Source organism: Balaenoptera physalus (assembly GCF_965194825.1).
Source record: "Balaenoptera physalus genome assembly, chromosome: 19".
NCBI lineage: Eukaryota > Metazoa > Chordata > Mammalia > Artiodactyla > Balaenopteridae > Balaenoptera > Balaenoptera physalus.
The window spans coordinates 59675245-59698082 of record NC_138900.1 but is presented as its reverse complement, the minus strand read 5'-3'; the positions used below and the strand labels follow the sequence as shown (position 1 = coordinate 59698082).

The 22838-nt window shown below is 44.7% G+C and overlaps 1 protein-coding gene and 1 long non-coding RNA gene across 13 annotated transcripts in view; one reads left to right on the top strand and one right to left on the bottom strand.

Moving 5' to 3' along the window:
- Positions 1–124: 124 nt before the first annotated feature.
- LOC309649330 lies at positions 125–4878 on the bottom strand. The gene is made up of 2 exons (XR_014257013.1): positions 4436–4878; positions 125–1141 (listed from the first exon to the last, which is right to left on the bottom strand). It is a non-coding gene; the product is annotated as an uncharacterized lncRNA (long non-coding RNA).
- Positions 4879–6623: 1745 nt separating this feature from the next.
- MAF (MAF bZIP transcription factor) overlaps positions 6624–22838 on the top strand; it is a 356505-nt gene continuing 340290 nt past the window's right edge. For 2 of the 12 annotated variants that reach the window (XM_082439126.1, XM_082439125.1), the window contains exons 1-2: positions 6625–7934; positions 20076–20136. In XM_082439126.1, the coding sequence (XP_082295252.1) occupies positions 6805–7934; positions 20076–20109 (1164 nt within the window). In that variant the 5' untranslated portion in view covers positions 6625–6804 and the 3' untranslated portion in view covers positions 20110–20136. Of the gene's footprint in view, positions 7935–10838; positions 10891–12152; positions 12375–12658; positions 12828–20075; positions 20137–22385; positions 22802–22838 lie in introns of those variants that run through there. The other 10 variants (XM_082439134.1, XM_082439132.1, XM_082439129.1 and 7 more) reach the window with 10 other exon arrangements.

Here is a 22838-nt window from a genome sequence, read left to right as displayed (position 1 = left end):
ATGAGGAATTGTGGTTCTTTTGTTTGATGTCCTCCCATTTCTGTCTTGTTCACATGTTTACATTTAACCAAGAGCATGGCTCGCTGTTTATAAAATGACAAAATAAGAATACTGGCAAAAGGTCTATAAATTGGACTTTCATTTTTATTGGGGGTAGGGGCGGGGTTGTTTCGCTCAGTTCTCTGTTTGTCCAACCAGCAGCACTGCCATGATGGATAACGCCGTGAGGGTGTCACTGGGCGAGTTTGGTGTTTTCAGTGCACAGAACAACACGTGAGAAAGCTCAGCAAAACCCATGATGCAACCAAGAACAAAGATATAACACAGGCCACAAGGGATCTCTTCTCTCAGGTCCAGCCAAACAAACTGAGAAACACACAGATTCAGAAATCATCTGCATCAGCAGACTCTTCCAGTCAGCACACACATATTTAAGTTTGGTTTGTGTTTTCCAGAACTCCAGGTTCCAGCTTCCAGGTCGAGTGGCTGCTAAATGCCTCTGCAACAGGACCTAAGAATCACCCCAGACCCAGGGGGAGGAAGGAGAGTGACCAAAACTCTACAGAGGCAGCACTACCACCAGCCTGTCCCCTGGGTTCCCCTGCACGGAAGACACATCCTGAACCAACACTGTCCCAATATCAGGTCCATTTCTTTATTCCTGCCTTTTTAAAAAAATCAGTTCTGATTTCAGCACAGTAAATCTTTGAAGGGTTGAATGCTTTCGAGACAAGTTCCCTCCATGGTATAGCTGTGAGTAGGATCAAAAGGGGGAACAGTGGAATGGTGAATTGCAAGTGGTTCCTAACTGAAGGAAAAGAAAAAAGCTAGGGAGATGTCCATGGCCTGAAAAAAGGAAAGAAGGGGAAAAAAAACCCAACAAGCATGGAAATCTGTTGATTTGGAATGGCGAGAGTAGGAAAGAGGCCTCATCATTTTGGATCTCCATCTGGTGCCTAAACCCCGAAGAAGTCCTTTCGTTCAAATGTTGGTGTATGCACAGAGCTATTATCAATCACCTCCTGTCTGCCAGGCCACACTGGGTGTCTTTGTCGGGTGAGGAAGGGAGGGAAGCTGGAGCAAATCTGGGAGGTTGTCCCGGGAATTCTCACTTGAGAAAACATCTGGCTTTTCCACATCTCTGGTGCAAAACAAACAAGAATTTTATTAAATGATGTATATTGTGTTCTAAGGTAGAACTCTTTGGGAGCCTGACACAAACAAGCAAACAAAACAAACAAGACCCCAGACTCAGGCACTTGCTACCAGGGTCCTTCACAAAGGCACAGGTGACGAGTTGTGGGTTTCTTTTTCAGAATCCACTTTCCAGTAAACAATCTAAACAGTGTATGAAGACCCCAGACCCTTCTTCTGCCCTCTTTCCGCTGCCCACCCGCACCAGGCCTATACCCCCATCAAAATGATAACCCCCCCCCCTCAAAGAAACCTCCAAATGTCATTTGTGTACTTTTCACTCTCTCCTCACAATTACTCCCCTCCCCTGATGGCCTGGCTTCCCCGAAACCAAACGTGAGCCGTTCTCTAACTGCACCGGAAAATCAGAATTTATTGTACATATGTTTGTGTTCCACTTAATAAAAAAAACCTATATTTTAAGATAAACTTTGTTAGTAATTCATGAGGTAAGTGATTATTTATGCTAATCAGGCAGAAATATATTCTCAAGCATAATGCATTACATAAATTTGAATGCAAAATGTTCAATTATGAAGTAAATACAGGTAATGCAAATAATAAGTTACCTCTAATAAAAATTATAGAAGATGTGTCTTCAAAGAGAGAGCGGCTTTAACTTACAACTGTGAATTGCTTAAAGAGAAAAGAATTAATAAATGCTGATTTACTCTGATGATTATTTAGCACATAATTCACCTATTCATAACGACTCCTAGTAATCAGACTGTTGTCTCACATTCTCCAATATGAGGCAAGACTGTTTCCTCAGCAATTTTACCCTTATCAGATTATCTCGTCTGATTCGATTAATTTTCGTCCATGAATCTGCTAACAGTGATTTCTGACTTACTTGCCCTGCTCACTAAAGACTGCTAAAAGGATTTTTCTCTAACACTACAGCTAGGAACACTCCATGCCTTATCATTCAGTTCCTCTGAACAACTCTTTTCTCAAATCGATTTAGTTGGTTTCAGAGTGAAACTCAGTGGACACTGGTTAGTTCTGCACCATAAAATCAGCTCCTGGATAAACAGAGTTCAGACACTACCCTTGATGCATCTTGTTCTTTTTAGATAATATATGTCTGATTACAACATGATATACCTGAGTTGCTGTAACTCACAATCAGGAAAACTATATTATCTTTCACTTTTAATCATTATAATTTGGATGTAAACAGGGTTTAAAAAATTTTTTTTGCATAAAGTTATTCTGTATGTACTGACATGAAACCAAAATTGTGTTTTTGATGTTACGGTTTCACAATCTCCTACGTGATTCGACCCATGCCCTCCTCCCTCCCGCCAAATTCTTCTATAAAGATTCACTGCTTTCAGAAACCTCAATGCTACTGGTTTGAACTGGTCAATAATGACAAACGCATGGTTTCTAAATTACTCTGTATTGTTCTACAGAGATTACTGGAGTATATATAGCAAGGGAGTATTAAGCAGTAAGAAGACACAGTTCATATTGTATTTGGATTAGATTGGCTTGGAGAGAAGTGAAACAAACAATGTTAGCAAAGAAATCTAAAGAAATGTGGCCTGCTGTAATTGTGGAGACTCAAAACCTGAATAGTACTAATTAAAATGAGAGAGCTCAATTGTTACAAGAGAAACGCCACTAACAGAAGACTGTAAATGTTTAGACACCCCTGTGAATCACCAAATAATAAAGGAAAAAGGACAAAAATGAGAATTAAGTTATAAGCTTGAGGGCACCACTGCTCCACGTCTAAAAAATAATTCGGATCCTCCTTTTTTTTTTTTTTTTTCCAAGAGAAAATGGGAGACTATAAAAGATTCTGCAATGAGAGAAAAAAAAAAATACCCTGCCTGGTTTGACAGCAGTGTACAAAAATAAACCATAAAAATGTGCAGATAATAATACATTTATCTGCCCAAACATGGGCATTTAATATCTAGAAATGACACATAATTGCAACAATTAGGTGCATGGCCATGAATCTATATCTCATGGTCTTCATCATTGGTGAACTTTGTTTATAAATGTTGTTTATTTATAAATGTAGCAGTTTCAGTGTTCCTGACCAAAAATACTTTCATGAGAGACAGGGATCATATCTCACAGCTTTTACCAAAACTGTGATGCAAAAGGATTAAAGAAAAAAATGAATTCTTCCTAAGCATGCTGAAATTCATATTTTACATGCAAATATAAACTTCAGACATTTGTGGCTAGTGATTTTAAAAAGGCTTAGAAAAGTATTGCTATAGACAATGCTAATGACACAATATGTTTATGTAATTTAAGCAGTAAATTTTCCTCTGAATACATAAGCTGTAATCCCTTAACTTCATTACTAGGTGAAATACTGTTTGAGAGGAGGAAAGCAAAGGAATTCTGTTAGGTTGCATAAATATTGACATAATCTTCACTCTTTCTTCCCCAAACTAGTAATAGACATACCTCATTCCATCCCGACAAAGTACTCCCATAAAACCAAAACTACCCATATAAACAGCTTCTCTGCAGTGATGATGAAAAGAAAAAGTGCTTTTCTAGAAAACAGCAACAGTGCTGTCCTTTTAGGGTAACGATGTGCCTACAAATGTTTTGGGGAATCTCTCGTTAGGGATTCCAGGGTTTGCTGAAACCCAAGGCTGCCAGCATGAGAGAAATTAACACAAGTCTAATCTGGTGTATGAAGCCAATGAGTGACACCTAAGGTCTCGTTATAAATAGTAAAGTATGCTGTCCGGTGGGTGAGAGCATTCTGAAGTGCAATGTTCAAGAAGCTGGCTTAATATATGACTAAGTGTCAGAAGTCAGGTTTTCTGAGAATTACTTTTCAGATAAACAACTTTATAGCACTGCACTTAATCTTACTAGAGACATCTCATTTATCACTGAATTACAAGTAACTTTAATTCTATTGATATTGCCATAAAGCCCGTTGAAAATCCATCCCGGCACTTTTAAAGGGTTTGGGGCCCTGTTTGTTACATGGGATACTCTTGCATAAGCCTCTCAGCCATAGTTACACTTGGAAGGCTCCTGGGTCCCCTGGCCGCTGTATTCACAGTCAAGGGGGATGGTAGGGAAAAATGATTCTCGCACCTGCCAGCACTGCCTTCAGCCCCTTTCCTAACAAAGTCGGGTTCTCCCACTGCAGTCAAACTAACTTTCTGTGCCTCTTTTCTCCTCCCACCTAGGGAAACCAGCTTCTTTTCATTTCATCAACAAAACTGGACACGGATCAATTTCAACTGACCTTTGCCGAAAGGTGGCGCTGTTGAGGTAAAAACCAAGTCGGTCCAACAATAGTTTTCACTCTTCGATCGTTTTGCAGGCTTTTCAGAATTTTTTTTTTTAATGCACCCTCCTAGCGTCCCCCCCCCTCCCATAAAATAAGATAAATATGATTAACACCAAATGCATTTCATTAACTGAAGGAATCAACAGTCTAACATCCAAGCGGGCGGGCGGGTCTTCCAAACGCTGGGTCGGCTTCACGCACTCTTGCTTTCCCCCAAGTCAATCTCGGCTTCTCCATCTGGTCTATCGCTTTAAAATCTTAGAAACAGAGTTGTTGGTTCTTTTTTCTTTTCTTTCTCTTTCCTTCCTTTTTCTTTTTTGCATAAGCTTTAGAAGGATCAGTCTAGAAAACTGAATAGTCATTAGCACCCGCGACCCCGAGGGGGACATGCAGCCCCCACTCCACCCCACCCCACCCCCACTCTAGGTTTCCGGGCCCGTCCGAGAAACCGCCGTTTAAAATTTAACCCTTCGAGGGGAGCTGGTGAAGGCTGGGTGGTTTTTTTTTTTTTTTCCCCTTGTTCCTCGCCACGATCAAGTCTGAAATAATTAAGTGAAACGTAAAAGTGCAAAGGGCGCGCGGGACCCTGATAAACAGGAGTCAAATTTCATAAGGGGGTGGATGAGTGTGTGTGTGAGAGAGAGAGAAATGAATCTCAAAGGCCAAACACGGGCCAGAGTCGGAAGCCGGAGGGTGAGCCGGGCTGACCTGACTCCGAGCTTTCCCGGAGTTAATTCGCGGAGGAGTTCGCTCCCCCCGCAAGGGCACGCGACGCCAGCGGGCAGCCAGCCCCCGCGCGGAATGGCTCCTGAACAACTTATTTCACCTCCTTTAAAAGAGGGTGATAAAGCGCGCTTTCTCTTTCCGCCGACTCCAAACCGCCCCGGCAGGCGCGCGGCGGGGCGACGTCCTCCGCGCCGTCTGGACCCCTGCACACCCGCGCGCGGGCACCGGGGAGAGGGACAAAGAGTTTGGGCCAAGTTTGAGCTCCGGGCACTGCCAGGCTCGGGGGAAGGAAGGTCCCCCGGGCGGACACCTGGGTGCCGAAGGTGGAGCAAGGAGAAAAAGCTACCTGGCGAATTCACGACCCTGGGGATGGTGGTCGGCGGTGGGGGGGTGGCGGCGGCCAATCCCGGCCCAGCGAGTGACGGGCGAGCTGGGGCTCCGGAAGGCAGGCCTTTCTCGCTCCGAAGTAAAGCCAACCGTCCTGCCGGTCCACCCGGGTTCCCGCAGTCCCCCTGGAAAACTCCTTCCCCTCTTGCACCAAACTTTGCGCCCGGCTTTGCAACCTCCCGAGGAGGCTGCGGCGCAGGAAGGGTTAAGACTGCCAGTCCCAGCTGACAGTCAGCTGATTGGGCCCTGATTGACAGCTCGGAAAAGTTTCCTTGTTTCTATATTATGCTAATCGCGACCGCTCTCGCCGCCTCCCATTGGTCTGGAGTACCAGTCAATTTCCCTTTTGGGCCTGACGTCACAAGTGCTATAAAACTCAGCAATTGCTTTAAACTCTTCTTGCTGGATCAGAGGCTTTAAAATCTTTTTTTCATCTTCGAGCTGTAGCTCGGGCTGCTCGTCGGCTCTGCCTCTCCCCTTTCGCTCTCCGCCTCGCCTTTCCCCAGGACTTCGCTATTTCGCTTTAAAAAAAAAAAAAAAAGAGGCAAGAAAGAACTCCGCTCCCCCTCCCTTTCCTCCAGCCCGGCTGCACCTCTGTCTTGCACTTTGCACGGAGGGAGGAAGACCGCGAGGTTGAGAGAGAGGAAAGAAAAAAAAAAAAAGCCAGGCAGAAGAGGAGGCGAGAAGCATGAAGTGTTAACTCCCCCGTGCCAAGGCCCGCGCCGCCCGGACAGCGGCCCGCCGCGCCTCCAGCCCGGAGCGGCCGCCGCGCGCGCCCCGCCTGCAGCCCGGGCCGGCGAGGCGAGCACTCCTTATGCAAAACGCGCAGCGGAGCGGCGAGCGGGGGACGCCGCGCACCCAGCCGGGCTCTTCTGGCTTCGCCGCCGCCGCCGCAGCCCGCAGAGGACCTTCCCGAGCCTGAAGCCGCCGGCTCGGCGCGCTAGGAGGCGAGCAGGCGAGGAGGGGCCGGGGCGAGCGAGCAAGCACATTGGCGTGAGCAGGGGGGAGGGAGGGCGGGCGCGGGGGGCGCGGGCAGGGCGGGGGGGGTGTGTGCGCGCTCGGAGGTTTCGGGCCAGCCACCGCCGCGCGAGCTAGAAGCGCCCCAGCCCGGCAAGCTGGCTCACCCGCTGGCCACCCAGCACAGCCCGCTGGCCCCTCTCCTGCAGCCCATCTGGCGGAGCGGCGGCGGCGGCGGCGGCGGCGGCAGGAGAATGGCATCAGAACTGGCAATGAGCAACTCCGACCTGCCCACCAGTCCCCTGGCCATGGAATATGTTAATGACTTCGATCTGATGAAGTTTGAAGTGAAAAAGGAACCGGTGGAGACCGACCGCATCATCAGCCAGTGTGGCCGTCTCATCGCCGGGGGCTCGCTGTCCTCCACCCCCATGAGCACGCCGTGCAGCTCGGTGCCCCCTTCCCCCAGCTTCTCGGCGCCCAGCCCGGGCTCGGGCAGCGAGCAGAAGGCGCACCTGGAAGACTACTACTGGATGACCGGCTACCCGCAGCAGCTGAACCCCGAGGCGCTGGGCTTCAGCCCCGAGGACGCGGTCGAGGCGCTCATCAGCAACAGCCACCAGCTCCAGGGCGGCTTCGATGGCTACGCGCGCGGGGCGCAGCAGCTGGCCTCGGCGGCCGGGGCCGGCGCCGGCGCCTCCCTGGGCGGCAGCGGCGAGGAGATGGGCCCCGCCGCCGCCGTGGTGTCCGCCGTGATCGCCGCGGCCGCCGCGCAGAGCGGCGCGGGCCCGCACTACCACCACCACCACCACCACCACGCCGCCGGCCACCACCATCACCCGACGGCCGGCGCGCCCGGCGCCGCGGGCAGCGCGTCCGCCTCGGCCGGTGGCGCGGGCGGCTCGGGCGGCGGCGGCCCGACCAGCGCCGGGGGCGGCGGCGGCGGCGGCGGAGGCGGCGGCGGCGGCGGCGGCGGGGGCGCGGCGGGGGCGGGGGGCGCCCTGCACCCGCACCACGCCGCCGGCGGCCTGCACTTCGACGACCGCTTCTCCGACGAGCAGCTGGTGACCATGTCGGTGCGCGAGCTGAACCGGCAGCTGCGCGGGGTCAGCAAGGAGGAGGTGATCCGGCTGAAGCAGAAGAGGCGGACCCTGAAAAACCGCGGCTATGCCCAGTCCTGCCGCTTCAAGAGGGTGCAGCAGAGGCACGTCCTGGAGTCCGAGAAGAACCAGCTGCTGCAGCAGGTCGACCACCTCAAGCAGGAGATCTCCAGGCTGGTGCGCGAGAGGGACGCGTACAAGGAGAAATACGAGAAGCTGGTGAGCAGCGGCTTCCGAGAAAACGGCTCGAGCAGCGACAACCCGTCCTCTCCCGAGTTTTTCATGTGAGTCTGACACGCGATCCCAGCTAGCCACCTTGATAAGTGCTCCGTGGGGGTCCGACTCGGGTGTGGGCTTGCCACTTCCAGAGCCTTGCTCGCCACCATCTCGCCCCCTCCCCTCCCGAGCTTGCCCCCCCCCGCAGTTGCCCCCTGCGCGCACGCACACGCACACACAGACACACACACACACAACACACACCGTGCTCCGAGTTGGTGGTGGTGGCGACGGCTGTTTTGAAGTCGGGGAGGGGCAGGTTGTCTGGCTCATGCATTGCCAATCTGAAATTCTCCATAACTCGCTGGCTTGTTTTTCTGTTTTTTTTTTTTAAACACTCCCCCCCGCCCCAACATGCTCAATGTTCAGCGATCTCGGCAGAGTTCCTCATACTCACCTTTGAAGCCTGCATCATTCACATATTTTTTTTTTCTTCTTCAGTTCATGAGCTGGTGTTCATTTTCTGTGTGTGTGTTTTTGTTTTGTTTGGATTTTTTTTTTTAATTTGAGTTTTTGGAGCTTGCTGTGTTACCCTCTTTTTTTTCCCTCCCCACACTCCACCCTCACTCCCTCTCCACCCATCTCCTCTGAGATAAAAGAAAAAAAAGAAAAAAAAAAAGCTAAGTTTTTTTTTCTCCTCCTGAGTTCTTCATATGAGATTGAGCTTGCAAAGGAAAAAAAAAAATGTGAAATGTTATACACTTGCAGCGTGCTGAGTTCCATCGGGTTTTTTTGAGCATTGTTATGCTAAAATAGAGGGGAAAAATCCTCATGAACCTGCCACAATCAAGCCTGCATCAACCTTCTGGGTGTGACTCGTGAGTTTTGGTCCTTATGATGCCAAATCTGAGAGTTTAGTCTGCCATTTAAAAAACTCATTCTCATCTCATGCATTATTATGCTTGCTACTTTGTCTTAGCAACAATGAACTATAACTGTTTCAAAGACTTTATGGAAAAGAGACATTATATTAATAAAAAAAAAAGCCTGCATGCTGGACATGTATGGTATAATTATTTTTTTCTTTTTTTTTTCCTTTGGCTTGGAAATGGACGTTCGAAGACTTATGGCATTGGCATTCATACTTTTGTTTTATTGCCTCATGAGTTTTTTGAGTTCAGAACAAAAAAAGTGCAACCGTAGAACCTTCTTCCCATGAAAGTTTGCATCTGCTCCAAAACTGCTTTGAGTTACTCAGAACTTCAGCCTCCCATTGTAAATGCACTGAAGGGATTCCTTGTCAAAGATGCCAGAATGGGTTAAAAAATTTAACACGGCCAACAGTAAAGAACTCTTAATGCTTTCTTTTTAATAAGAATGACTGCCCCATTGGGGGGACTAAAATTGTGCTGTTGCCGAAAGCAGTCTAAAATTTATTTTTTAAAAAAAGAAATCTGCCCCGTTATTTTTTTGGTTTGTTTTATTTTTCTTTTTCTTTTTTCTTTTTTTTTTTTTTTTTGGCTTTTGGTCATTGTCAAATGTGGAATGCTATGGGTTTCTAGTATATAATTTAATTCTAGTTTTTATAATCTGTTAGCCCAGTTAAAATGTATGCTACAGATAAAGGAATGTTATAGATAAATTTGAAAGAGTTAGGTCTGTTTAGCTGTAGATTTTTTAAAAGATTGATGCACTAAATTGTTTACTGTTGTGATGTTAAGGGGGGTAGAGTTTGCAAGGGGACTGTTTAAAAAAAGTAGCTTATACAGCATGTGCTTGCAACTTAAATATAAGTTGGGTATGTGTGTGTAGTCTTTGCTATACCACTGACTGTATTGAAAACCAAAGTATTAAAAGGGGAAGCACCCCTGTTTATATCTGTAGGGGTATTTTACATTCAAAATGTATGTTTTTTTTTTCAAAATTAAAGTATTTGGGACTGAATTGCACTAAGATATAACCTGCAAGCATATAATACAAAAAAATTTGCAAAACTGTTTAGAACGCTAATAAATTTATGCAGTTATAAAAAATGGCATTACTGCACAGTTTTAAGATGATGCAGATTTTTTTACAGTTGTATTGTGGTGCAGAACTGGATTTTCTGTAACTTAAAAAAAAAAATCCACAGTTTTAAAGGCAATAATCAGTAAAATGTTATTTTCAGGGACTGACATCCTGTCTTTAAAAACAAAATGAAAAGTAAATCTTACCACAATAAATATAAAAAAATCTTGTCAGTTACTTTTCTTTTACATATTTTGCTGTGCAAAATTGTTTTATATCTTGAGTTACTAACTAACCACGCGTGATGTTCCTATGTGCTTTTCTTTCATTTTCAATTCTGGTTATATCAAGAGAAAGAATAATCTACAATAATAAACTGCATTTTTTTTTTTGATTCTGTACTCAGTTTCTTAGTGTACAGTTTAACTGGGCCCAACACTGCGTTAGAAGTGTAAAAGGCATCCTTTTCTCCAGAGGAAGGATTAATGGAGAAGTAATGAGGCAGTAATTCAGAGTGAAACATAGGCTGTTTTGTGAGGTGGAAGGCCAGTCCCTTCCAATAGCTAGTAATATTTAATATAAATGTAAATTACAATCTCTCAAAATCCCCCCCCCCGCAAAGTTTTCAGTTTTCAAATAAGTAGAGACATCATTGCCCTGGTGGAAACAAACAAACAAAAATCCCAACCAGAGAGCAGGGCCTTCTCAGCCTCGCCCTGAGCTTCTCATCCCACCACACACCCAACTAGAGGGAAATGAGCCCGGCAGAGAAGGCATTGGCAGAGGTGGCTTGGGCACATATGCATTCAATGGTAAAGGTAAACAATTCTTGCCTTTTGGCTCAAATTGATTATTTTTCCTTCTTCCCTTACATGCCATGATTTTCTTGTTAGCAAGGCCTGACAGGATTTCACATCAACACTCTGGACAAATTACAGTTGTTTGTTTGTTTCTTAACTTTGAAGGTCATTTGTCTTAAATAGGAAAAAGAAAAATCCACCTCTCACAGAAGTCCAAGTACGTATCTGGGTTTAAACTGTGTTATTAAATCATATTTCCCTGTGAATATTTAGCTGAGGGCTTCTCCACGTAGATGAGCTGGTAATGATTTCAGAGCACCTTAGCTCCTGGAATACAAGCAAAAAATAATGTCTGGTTGGAATAAAGGCTGTGCTTTGATTTATCGGTATTTGCCCCAACACAGGCTACGTGTGCGGGCTCACTTAAAAGACCCGTTGGAAAGTCTGGAGCTACCTTCACTAACAGCATTGACCTATTTTAAAATGACACAAATTCATGCAACTAATGTTACAAATTCATGCAGTTTGCATTCTTCAGCAGCTTCCCCTAGATGGCTAATAGAATGTTAGACAAAGCCAACACTGTTTTGAAAATAGAGCCAAACACGGTGACTTTTGTTTTATTTTGTTTTCTGTTCTTCAAAAAAAAAATAATAATAATAATATTGCAACTCTGAACGAAGGCCTGATTTTGAGGAAAACAGGTTGTGCTTGGCGCTGATGAGTTCTGGCCGGTGTATCAGCCTTCCTACCCTTTTTCACAGAACATGGAGACAGTGGATAGGGCCCCTGAATCCACACTTTATTTTGCTTTAACAGAAGTCTTAATAGTAAACCTACCTCCATGTGCTTGAAGTTAGCTGTTCTTCTCTGTTTCAGAGTTTAGTTTTGTTTTGTTTTGTTTTTTTGGTCTGATCCCAACGAGGAGATTTGCAGTCTCCCCCTGTAGAAGCAGAAATGGAGATATCGCTTATACAGGAAGCCCAGCATCCGACACAAAATTTTAGGCAAACATTTTCAAAATAACAGTGACCTGGATGGAGTTATTGCAGTTACCTCATGAGGAATGCCACTTGGGAAAAAAATACAGTGGTCCAACAATTAAGCATTTTGATAAGCCCCTACAAGGCAGTTTAATATAATAGGCAGGTTTTTGCCCCAAACATGAAAAAGCCAAATAAAGAGGTGCTGGCAAAAAAGTGGGGTTTTTTGGTGGCTGCCTTTAAGAGAAGGCTAACTCCTAATGAAAGGCACTTTCAGAAATAACCATTACTAAAAACTTGGAAATGTAATGAGAGTGGTGAACACAAATACATACTTTTTTTTTTTTTAAACAAAGAAATCCTGCCTGAGTGCCCTTACTACAAATAAGTCTCTACATTTTTTTTTTTAATCATGTAAGGAAATCTAGCTTTCCCTTTACACTGCATTTGAGTCTTTGTCTAAATAGTGTTAAAATTCCTTTCATTCCAAATACAGAACTGAGCCCACTCACAAGTTGGAGCCATCGGTGGGATACACCACATTTTGGAAGCCCCAGCGTCATGTGCTTACCCGTGTATTCACAAAATGAAATTTACGTGAGAACTGTATTTTTATTATTTTTATTACTATCTGCAGTCATGGAAAACAGCCTACCCCTGACTTCTGTTTAGTTTCCTTTTTAAAAAAATAAATGTGTTAGAGATGAAAGCTATTAAATGTATAAGCTCCATGCTAATTAACTGTGCCTCCTGTCTGAGGATCATACAGACCCACAGAAAAGCACGCTGGTGTTTCTGACTTTACGATGCGCCAGACTGAATAGATGCGATTGTTTTCAACCTGTAATATTGGTTTTAAAAGAAATCCACTGAAATTTACAAGATATATACGTTGATATGAAGGGAAGTGTCACAGAAGGTTAACAGCTAGCATTTTTGAAGCCTATGTAGACATGCACACTCTAAACAGTACTTTTTCACGCTTCATTGTTTCTCTGGCAGATAATTTTACTAAGAAGAAAAATAAATAAATAATTGAGCCCCCCCCCTCCCCAAGCAGATGCCACGGGCAGAAGCTTTAACAGAGCCGAGCACCTTGGTTTTCTCTCGGGCCCTGGATAGTATTGTATTTATCAGTGATGTCAAACGTGGTCATTCATCAGACAGAGCCGTAAGTGAAACCAATGTTAGTTAAGTACACCCCCTCCGTGTGCTTTTTTTTTCCTCCCCCTTCTCTACTCTCAGGCATCCACAAAGTCACCTCCTATGTTTTCTTTTTTTCCAAAACCGTGTAATAATTTTTTACAATGCATCTGACACATTAATAGATTGACATCAAATAGGCAGAGATTCTACTTCCTGATCTCAGTGAGGAAATGATGTGTAGGTAATCATATTTATCTGCCTTCATGCCATAACCACCTGGGCTTTCAACAGAGGCCATTCCAATGGGAGATGCTCTATTTATTACTGAATGCGGGATTCTAAGGCTCTGATCTTTTCCCCCTTATACCTTTACCCCGGTAGTTTTTATTTAGTAACGTTGATTCGAGATACTTCTGCTCTTAAATAGGACCTCCCCTTGCCAAACCACCAGCTTTAAGGTTAAACACAGTGTACAGGGGGCAAATGGTAACCACACTTGCAAACATGGGGCGCAGCTGTCTCAGTAGCCACATTCCCAGCGTGTCCTTGTCTGAAATGACTGAAGTGGCTTCTGACACATTCAGAGGTTCCCGAGTACAGTAGTTGGAAGGTTTTTGCTGTTGTCTTTGTTTTTGGTTCAGACCAACTTACTTCCGTATTCACCCTTGGCTTGATCAAATGTACTCCCCCGTTGTTCGAGGCCCATCAGTGTATTTAAAAGTCTGCTTGGCCACACAGGTATCTCAATTTTTTGCATGTCGGTAGTTAAAGACTAACGGAGATAGGTTGGAAGACTGAGGTCCATGAGTGACAACCTTTAGCCGTCTGATTTCCGTGCCAGTAAAACACAGCCAAGCTGTGGGGCTTACTTCTCATATAAACATGCGATCAGAGAGGCTAGGAAGCCAGATTCACCCGCTTTACACTGCTCGTCTGCGAGGCTCCCCACTGCGATTTACTTTCGTTTGATTTATTTTTAAATTTTGTCCCTTTTCTTGAAGAAACGTCTTCATTTTTAGGGAAGAGATATCTACCGTGAGAGTCTATCCTTTTCACCACTTCTGATTATTACTCAGGAGGCTGAATGAATAATTTGGGGTCGGTGCCTTCCTTGTTGTCCAGAGTAAAATAAGAGAAACATAGTTTGTTCTCACTCTGGGCCCATCCTAAATTTAAAAGATGTCCCAAGTCCAAGGCTGGGCAGACAGTAGCCATAAGGGAGATGGTCCAGCCCTCCAGCCCACTGAATCAGGATGAGTTTGTTTGTTTATGTATTTGTTTAAAAACAGAGCAGGAGCCTTCACCCACCTTCTGATAACACTGCTTTTCTCACTTTTGATATAAATCTTCAAAATCTAGACATCACACAGCCCCAGAAAAGGGAAATTCTCTCCAAGCCTGGCTCCACCCCGGCTCTTGAACAAACCCAGCTCTGTCTGGCATTTTTTTTCTCCAGCGGGGGTAGGGGACAGGGTGAGAGAATTTCAGTCTCCCAGGCTGTCTCATGATTGCCGGGGCATAAAGAAGTACAGTCCTGCAACAATGTGGGAACATCTTTACCCTTTAGAGAGGGACAAAACAAAAAACAAAGCAAATCAAATTGCTTGGCACGAAGGCGTAGCAAAACCCCAGGCTCTCCATTCCTTGTAGCATCTGTGGGAGGTGAGAAATGAGGCAAGCCAGAGAGTTCGAAGGCAAGAGTCACCCAGTGTACACATTTGCACACAGGTGCAAACCAGGTTCAGCTGTCCGTTTCTTTCCTATATGTTCACGTGTGTTTCTGTTTTGAAAATTTTAGAGATCGAACCCCAATTAAGAGCTCCGAGGAAATTGCAAATGTCTTAATTTTGGGGCATTTATAAATATTTCAATCTGTGATTTTACAGTGGGGACATTTGAGACATTGGATGTGTTAGGCCCATATTTCTATGGTCACCGCAGTAGGTTTGATGGCGTCGTGACCGTTTTTATTGTTTAAATTTGAAAGCCCTTTGTGTGTTTTCCCTAAGTTTGCCCAACATAACAAGGCCGATATAGAAAGAACACATCAACGGCACACAGAAATCAGACCTTTCTGTGAATGTGCATCAGAGTTGGACAGTTGTAAGAAATTCACAAAATGCATTTTCCACAGAGAGGCTATGATTGGAATGCACAGTTCTCTACCCAGATCATAGTCATCTGCTAAGCACCTCTTCCCTGTTCAACACAATTCATTTTCTTTTCCTTTCTTTTTGTCAAGTAACAATTCTTTCCTATAATTAGGACTTCGGATTGCAAAATCACATTCCTCCCTTCTCCACAGATTCTTGGATCTTTAGTTACGATTAGAAAGGGGGAGGATGAGGGAGGGGTGTCTGTGGAGGTTTGGGAGAGGAGGAGGAGGAGAGGAAATAGTTCTGTGCTCACCTCCCCACGCCCCCTTGGCCTCCACCCAGCCCAGGCCTGGGTGTGAGTTACACGCTGGGGATTTGGATTCTGAATTTATTCTAAATATTCTGATCACCAACCTTGAGTGTTTCCAAGCTAAGATGCCAAAGAATGGTTTTTCCTTGTGGTTGGTTCTTTCGGTTAGGAAATAAGAGAGGCCATGAAACCTTATAGAGCTGGGAGAGGAGGCGTGGTAACCGCTATCCTGAGAGAATCCCCAAAAAGGATGGTTGTGAAGGGAATCCTGGGCTGAAAACTCCGGTCAGCAGTGCCGAGTTCCCTTTTGCAACCAAAATTTGTCCTGGTTCTGCATGACTTCATCCACTTCTGGAAGCCTGTAGAAGTGGGTTTCTGGTCTCCTTTGGGGGATTTTCCAGAAGGAAAGCAGGCCTGAGGATCCCAGAAAAATAGGCAATCCCAAACTAGGCCCAGAGGAACAGAGGGCAGGTAGCGGCTGGTGTGCAAGGGCTGGGGGGAGTATTACTAACAAGAGACGGACCTTGGCTTATGACCCCCAGTCGCCAGGGGTCAACTCTAGGTCATTCCTAGGGCCCTAGCTTCCCACCAGGGCAGATCTGTTTGCAGGATGACTGACAGGCCTCTGGCAGACCCTGAAATCCCCATGATCCTAAAAGCAATAGCGATGTCCTTAGCTCCAGGGCTTTGGCCCCTTACCACCTGGTCCCTGTCCCATCCCAGTGTCCTCTCTATAATTTCTGGCACCTCTACCCCCCATGCCTAGTCACCGGGGCCATCAGAGAGACTCAGAAATCACTGCCTTGTACCAGAAGGCAGTCACCTAAGCTGAGCCTTTGGACGCATTAAGTCACTTCTGGGGCAGGTCCAGTGCAGACAAAGGCGGGGATGCGGAGAAGAGCTGGGAAGTGGCTCTGGCATGTCTGGGGCCGGCTGGAGCTTCCCACGCCAAGGGCTTTGAAGCCTGGAGTGAAGAAGATGAAGGCAGGGAGGATGCTGAGGTCCCGTCTCCCAGTTTCCGTGCATCCCCTCTCCCCACGCATCCCCTGCACCCTCCGCCCCGCCCGACCCCCTCCCTGTCTACGTTTGTTCTGCGGGGCCCATTCACTCTGGGCATCACGGCCCTGGCCAGGTGCGCTCCCCAGCCTCAGGGTCCCCCGGCCACTGCATCAAGTGCAGAAGGACAGGAGGCAGGGCCCGCGGGGTTGGGTCCGGCAGCTGCCTGAGGCCATGAGAAGTCCCCGCGTGCCCCAGGCCCTGGGCTGCGCCAGGCTCAGGACGCTGGCAAAGCAGCTCCCCTCCGAGATGCCCGCGCCCGTGCTGGGGCACCACCGGCGGCCACTCCCAGGGCACCCCAGGGCCCTGCGCCCACCCGGCGCCCGTGACCCGGCTGGGTACTTGGATTTGTATTGGGATTTGGTTTAAGCTTTCCAGGAGGACTGCCCTGGCCACAGTGGAGGCTTTGGGGACATTGAAAATACCTGCTCTGCTGCGCTCTGGGGTGGGCGCATGGAAGGAGGGAGTGGGGTTCAGCCCTAAAAGGCTCCGCCTTTCACCTTGGGACACTCCCCCATCCCACCTTCCAGCTGCCCCAGGAACCTTCTGCAAATAAGAGCATCAGCTCCAGATCATTTGATTTTTACTCTATTAATTTTCCGGCCCATTTCCAGATCTAGATTTTTTTTTTTTTTTTTTTTTTTTCCTGCTCTGGTTAGAGACAGTGAAGAGGCAAAAGAAAAAGAAGGAAATCTAGATAGACTGTTTTAAAATCTTTCTAGAAATCTCCATACGGTTGGGGTTTTCCTTGATAGAGTTTGATGTTTATTGTAGAGGAAAGCCACTCAAGAAAACTTTATTAGGATTTCACCCACAGCTCCAGCAAGAGGGGCTTGGTTGCATTCCCGGATTTAACACAGTTGCTGTCAACTCTCAGGCACTCAGAAACTGTCTAAAGAGGAGAAACTTTAAAACAACTAATTTCAGAAAGGAGACCTTCCATGTGGGTATTTTTTTCTTATAGGGACCTTCGGTTTTTTGGATCCTTGAGTGTGAAGTAATTAAGCATCGTTGCACCTTCTTAAATAAATCCCCCCCACCTTTTTTTCCTTTTTCTTCACTTAAGGAAGGATTCATAAATGTACAGATAAATATGTTGAAACGAAAGCAATGATCTCAGCATCTGACGCACTTTTACACTGTCAGATTCTACTGAAATCTTTTTTCTTAGAATGGGGGAAACCGGCAGTCATCATTCTCAGATGAAATCTGTTAAAAGATGATAGTTGAGTCTGTTTTCAGGCAATGAATCCAACATATTCTTTCATCTGCCATTTATCTATCTAATCTATTTATGGAACTCTAACACATTGTAGGGGGAAAGCTATTAAAAGATAAATCTGCAGTTTCCACATTAGGACACAGACATGATCACACGACAGAGTTCTTTGGTCTATTCTATGTGTTGGTAGGCGAGAGCCAAACCTAGCCTGAATGGTCTGTCTTAGAATGATGATCTTCCCATAAAACCTTCACTGGACTTGGCGTGACTCAGAGCATCGCAGAGTTGCGTGCTGACCATCTGTATGTTCTCAGGGTGCACTGTCCGTGTTAATTCCCTGCACTGTACCGGTAGTGAGACCTTTAAAATCTTCCTTGGAATATCACTGCACATTCCTATGCTATTTAAAAAGTACTATTTAATGGTTAGGTAAATAGATCCCACTGTTCAAGGCTCTGTGCTGGCAGACGTCTGGCTTCGACTACACCACTGTGGTCAGGATGGAAAATCTCCTCTCCTACTCCCCTGTGACCCCCCCTGCCCTCCACCACTCTTCCCCAGTGACTAGCCTGGGTGGAGGTGATGAGAACAGAAAATGGCAATGGCTTTTGGACCCTATTCAGGTGTGCAAACAGAATCTCTCTCTCCCCAGCTTTTGAAAGTAAATGCCTTGATAACAGGATGGGTTCCCCAGGTGGCCAGAGAATAGAGGTCATCTTGAGGAAAAGGACACCAATGATCTAAAAAGGACATCTACTTTATGAGATTTCAGGCAAGATTCCAAATACGCATTTAATGAGGTCCGATTCTTTTTCTCCAAAAATAACAGAGGCTCTCAATGAGCTGGTCAGGAAGGCAAAGGGGCATTTTGCAAAGTCTCCGTTCAATTATTGCTTTGTAATATTGTTCTAAAATTGAAAAATGCCTCACAAGTCTATGATCTCATGTAAATATTCCTTGCAGAAGCTTAACATACGTTTGCACTGCCCCAAAGGAATTACAAAAATATTCCCTCCACAATCTCTTAAGCTTTTAAACTCTATTCACTAGCATTTCTAAAAGAATCTGTTGTTCCTAAAGATTTTTTTTTTAAGTAACCTTATATGGGAAGTTTTCTTGTTTTGCTTTGTTTGTTTGTTTGTTTGAGATTAGCCATTTGAACTTGAAATGGAGAACAATTGATATCACAGATAACACTTCCAGGTTTTATAACTTCAGTATGTTTCTTGTTTCTTTTTTTTTTTTGGCATAGAAATAATTTATTTGGCAAAAGATTAGTGTATACTCTGACATGAAAAAGAGTATTTTGTGCCGTAACGTTTTAAAAGCATTTCTAACGTGAAATGTGGATGAAAGCCCATGATGTATTTGGGGCAGCTCTGACAGATATGAATACAAATTTGTTTATATGAGTATTTTAATGCATAGTCAGACTATTTAGATAAAGAGCATTGGGAAAATTATAGAGTTACGCTAAATGAAAATTTAAGTAAAAGATTCTGTCAGTTACAGCAGCCTACAGATTTCAGCAGGTGTATGCGTTGTGGGTATTTTTTCACACCAATTGTAATTCAGATAAAAGTGGGGCAGATTAAAGAAGAATAACTGAATCTCCACGTTGGAAAAAAAATTAGATTGACTTACTGGTTTATCACAGTCATTGTACACAGATTTAATGTAACCATGTTGAATTTTTTAAATTAGATTTTAAATATATTTTGACAGTCTGAACTTGTAGAGTATGGCTAACTATAGGGAGAAATGACAGGTCTGCTTTGTTATTAAACTGCTGTCTGGAAAATATTGGACTCCGTACAGTAAATGATAATTATTTTGCCACTTACATTAGTATAGCTAATAGCAATAAGGGGTTTTTGAACCATAGAAAGCTAACTACTTTGAATTACTGTGCTTTGTTATTCACTGTGAAGCAAAAAGACTTTTTTTTTTTTTAAAGCAATCTCATTTTCATATTACTGTTCTAAGCATTCTCTGCTACTAATTTAAACAGAGAGGAAGTTAATAAATAAAAGGGTGGTCTCTAAATGGTTCTGTTTGTTAAGAGAACATCTGCAATTAAGGTCAGCAGTACCAGCAGAATAGACCAGGGCAATGGAGGAGGAGGGGGGAAGATGGAAGAGAAACAGGCCCTAGTAAAGAGCCAGGGTTTGGTTTTGGTTCCCTGGGGATGGGCAGTCTTTGAACACTTGAGAGACACCCATCAGAGACCATTCATATCCTCCTCCACTGTGAACCCAGGATCACTTGGTTCTCTGAACCGAGGGCAGCTTCAAAGCTGATCCAGGCTGCCAAGCCAGTGGGCATCACTGTCTCAGCCCCCCAGGACCAGAGCAAGAGTGGAGGGAGGTTGTTGATGAAGTATTCCACGCCATTCTCTTCCATGTGAACCCTTCCTCTGGCAGGGCTGAGACCAGGATGCCAAAGCAAATGGACCTAAATCCCTCTTCTTTTGGTCTCATTCTGCCCTTTTCATAGGTAGTTAGGCTGCCTTGAACATACTGTCCTTCTAAAGCCCTCTCCGTGGTTATTAATGACCCTTTGTTTATTTTAATATATTTACTAAATCAGGTACCCAAGGGAATCCTCTACATCAGTGATGTGAAAAATCCTGTTGCCTGAAGTCAAAGAGGTACATCTTGATTTCTGATTTGCATGTGCTTGTTTTAGTGCATTTTCCATGAGGGAGACAGCAAGCAAGCAAAGCAAGTGAGGAATGCTGATCATTTTCAAGGTGTGAAAGTCTCCTGCTTTAGTAGTTTGAGTATTTGAGTTTCACATGTACATAAATGATGATACAAGATGCTGAAGTGAAGGATGCACTGTGTGTGAGACCAGCATGCATGCATTTTTATATTGATTTCATGACGTAGGTGTGGTGTCCAGAATACTAATCCAGTCCGAGTAGATCTCAGATCTTTCGCCTTAACTAGCATGAGCCTGTTGACTTATCTTTCTACTTGAATGTCAGACAATTTGGGTGAATCTGTGCAATTAGCATCCGTGGCCATCGGCTGGCTCCACCTGGGCCTCATAAACATTCCAAATTTCCAGTCTCTTATAACTCACTCCATACTCACATTTGGAGGATTTAGTGTGATCTCAGAGCACATTATGTCCCCCTCCTGTGTCCAAAAGTGAGCTTGGAGCCACTCCTCACTTCAAATGTAGGCAGAGGGAGGCAGAAATGTGATTTTCACCTATGAAAAAAAATGAAATTAAGCTACTTAAATGGGTTTTCAATTACAAGGATCCCGGGGTGAATTTAATTATGAATCCTCTTCGTTTAGAGAGCTAGACCAACACTCTTACACCAGTAATTACTTAGTGTTATCGTTTTATGTATTCCTGTTATGTCTTATTGGCTAATGGAATGAAGTTTGACTTTCTTTTTTTTTTTTTTATTAAATTTGCTTGCTGAGAAATTTGCATGAGATACAGCTTTGGGTTTAAGTCCCACTGTCAAATTGCTACTGTTTGAGAAGGAGACACTTTAAGAGCCCAGTGAATTGAGGGTGTCAGGAAACAGACCCGTATTTTTTCCCGCTCTTCAGATATGGTATCTGATTACTTACTTTTACCCGCTATTATAAGGACAGGCTTTGAATAACTAGACTGTGAATATTTAACATGATTTCTTTCCTAGCCTTAAACAAAATTAACATTTTCTTTAATAGCTCTCATACCTAGATTTTAACTAAGCGTATACCTTTGGGATTAATTTGTGTGTCCTTGTGTATGCATGCCATACCAATACTTTATTCCTTTCTTTCTTTTATCCCTGTCCTTATAATTGCAGTTTGAAAGCCATCTATTAAATATAATGATCTAGACCCACCGGGCAGGTTTTGTTACACCGAAACCATCCATTGTGAGCAAAGAGTTAATGAGCTTTTAAGGCAAGGTTCACACGGGTCTTGACCCCCCCCCCCCACCAAAATACTTCATATAAGGTTACTGGCGGGAGAGAAATCAAATTTCAGCTGTGAACATGATTGACAGGTGAGGGTGAGGAAGAGAAAGGCATTTGGCTAGATGGGGAATTTGGAGAAGAGGACAATTCCTCCAAGTTACTCTGTGGTATTAGAGATTATAAGCTGATATATGAAAAGTTCAATACTTGATACTCTTGGGAGAGTTACTTATTTTCAGAAAGTCACTTTGGTTAAGAGATTTCAGTCCTGGAAGCCAAAAATGGGGAATCACTAGCTTTCTGCTCTCTTGCTGATTTCCACTATGTACAACTTTGTGGCTTATTTCTGGCAATTTTCTAGGCTAGAGTGTGAGAGTTAAATCACAAGCCATTTGGGGAGGCATTTGATTATTTTATTTATTCTCAGAAACACAGTCTAGATTATTTTCTGGTTCTTGGGCATCTTACAAAACAGTCATCCTAAGTGGTATCACAAAAAGATCAAATTCTCCATTTTCGTAGCACCCCTCGATCCTAACGTTTTCCATTAGTGCATGTTCCAGCTTAACATACGCAAATCTACCCAAGTGCATGATTTATCAAGGTTGTGCCTTCTAAGCAAAGTCTTCTAACATGACGATCAAGGGAGACAACAAGCCCACACTGCTATTTGATGTCAGTTTCTCCATGGTAGCATCCCTGGGTCAGGTGTGATGTCAGCATCGTCACCATGGAAACAAGAGATGGTGTTGCTTGACCCTAAGGCAAAGAGTGGCTTTGGAATTCACCTTAGAGGCTGTCTCTTAGCGTGAGTTGTCAAAAGGAGGTAACACAGCTACTCATGGTTGGCACCAAAACTGAAAGGCAGGCCTTTAATACATGCTCTTTCATCTTGTGTGTTGAAACACTAATTTCAGGAGATAGTGGTGGACCTTAGCCTGCTGATGTGTATGCTCTACCCATTACAGATGTTCCTGACATTGGCTAAGACCCATCCGGATGCAACCGAGCCTTAACAGAGCTGCCTTGGGGCAGGGCAGGTCGGACACATATACCTAGGGGAGAGGCCTGTTGGTAGCTTTCCTGTCACCCGTGGGAGTTCCCTGATGGAACTTGTAAAAACAGCACTTCCCGGGTTCTAAGTACCCATCCCTTTTTTTTTTTCCTAGTCTTACAATTAGCTGAGTGGATATGTTTTATCCTGACTGTACCTATGCTGACATGAATTCAAACCAATGTAAGGAAGGTTTTACTCTGTTATGAACTGGGATATAAACAAAAAACACAGTAAAAGGACTCCGAAATCTTGTTTCTACTTTGTATAACGTGTCCTCCCATGTTGCCAGTAATCATCCAGAAATAAAACGCAAGCATGGTTTCCCGACGTCCAGTGTCAAACGTGGGTACCTGAGCACAGCTAT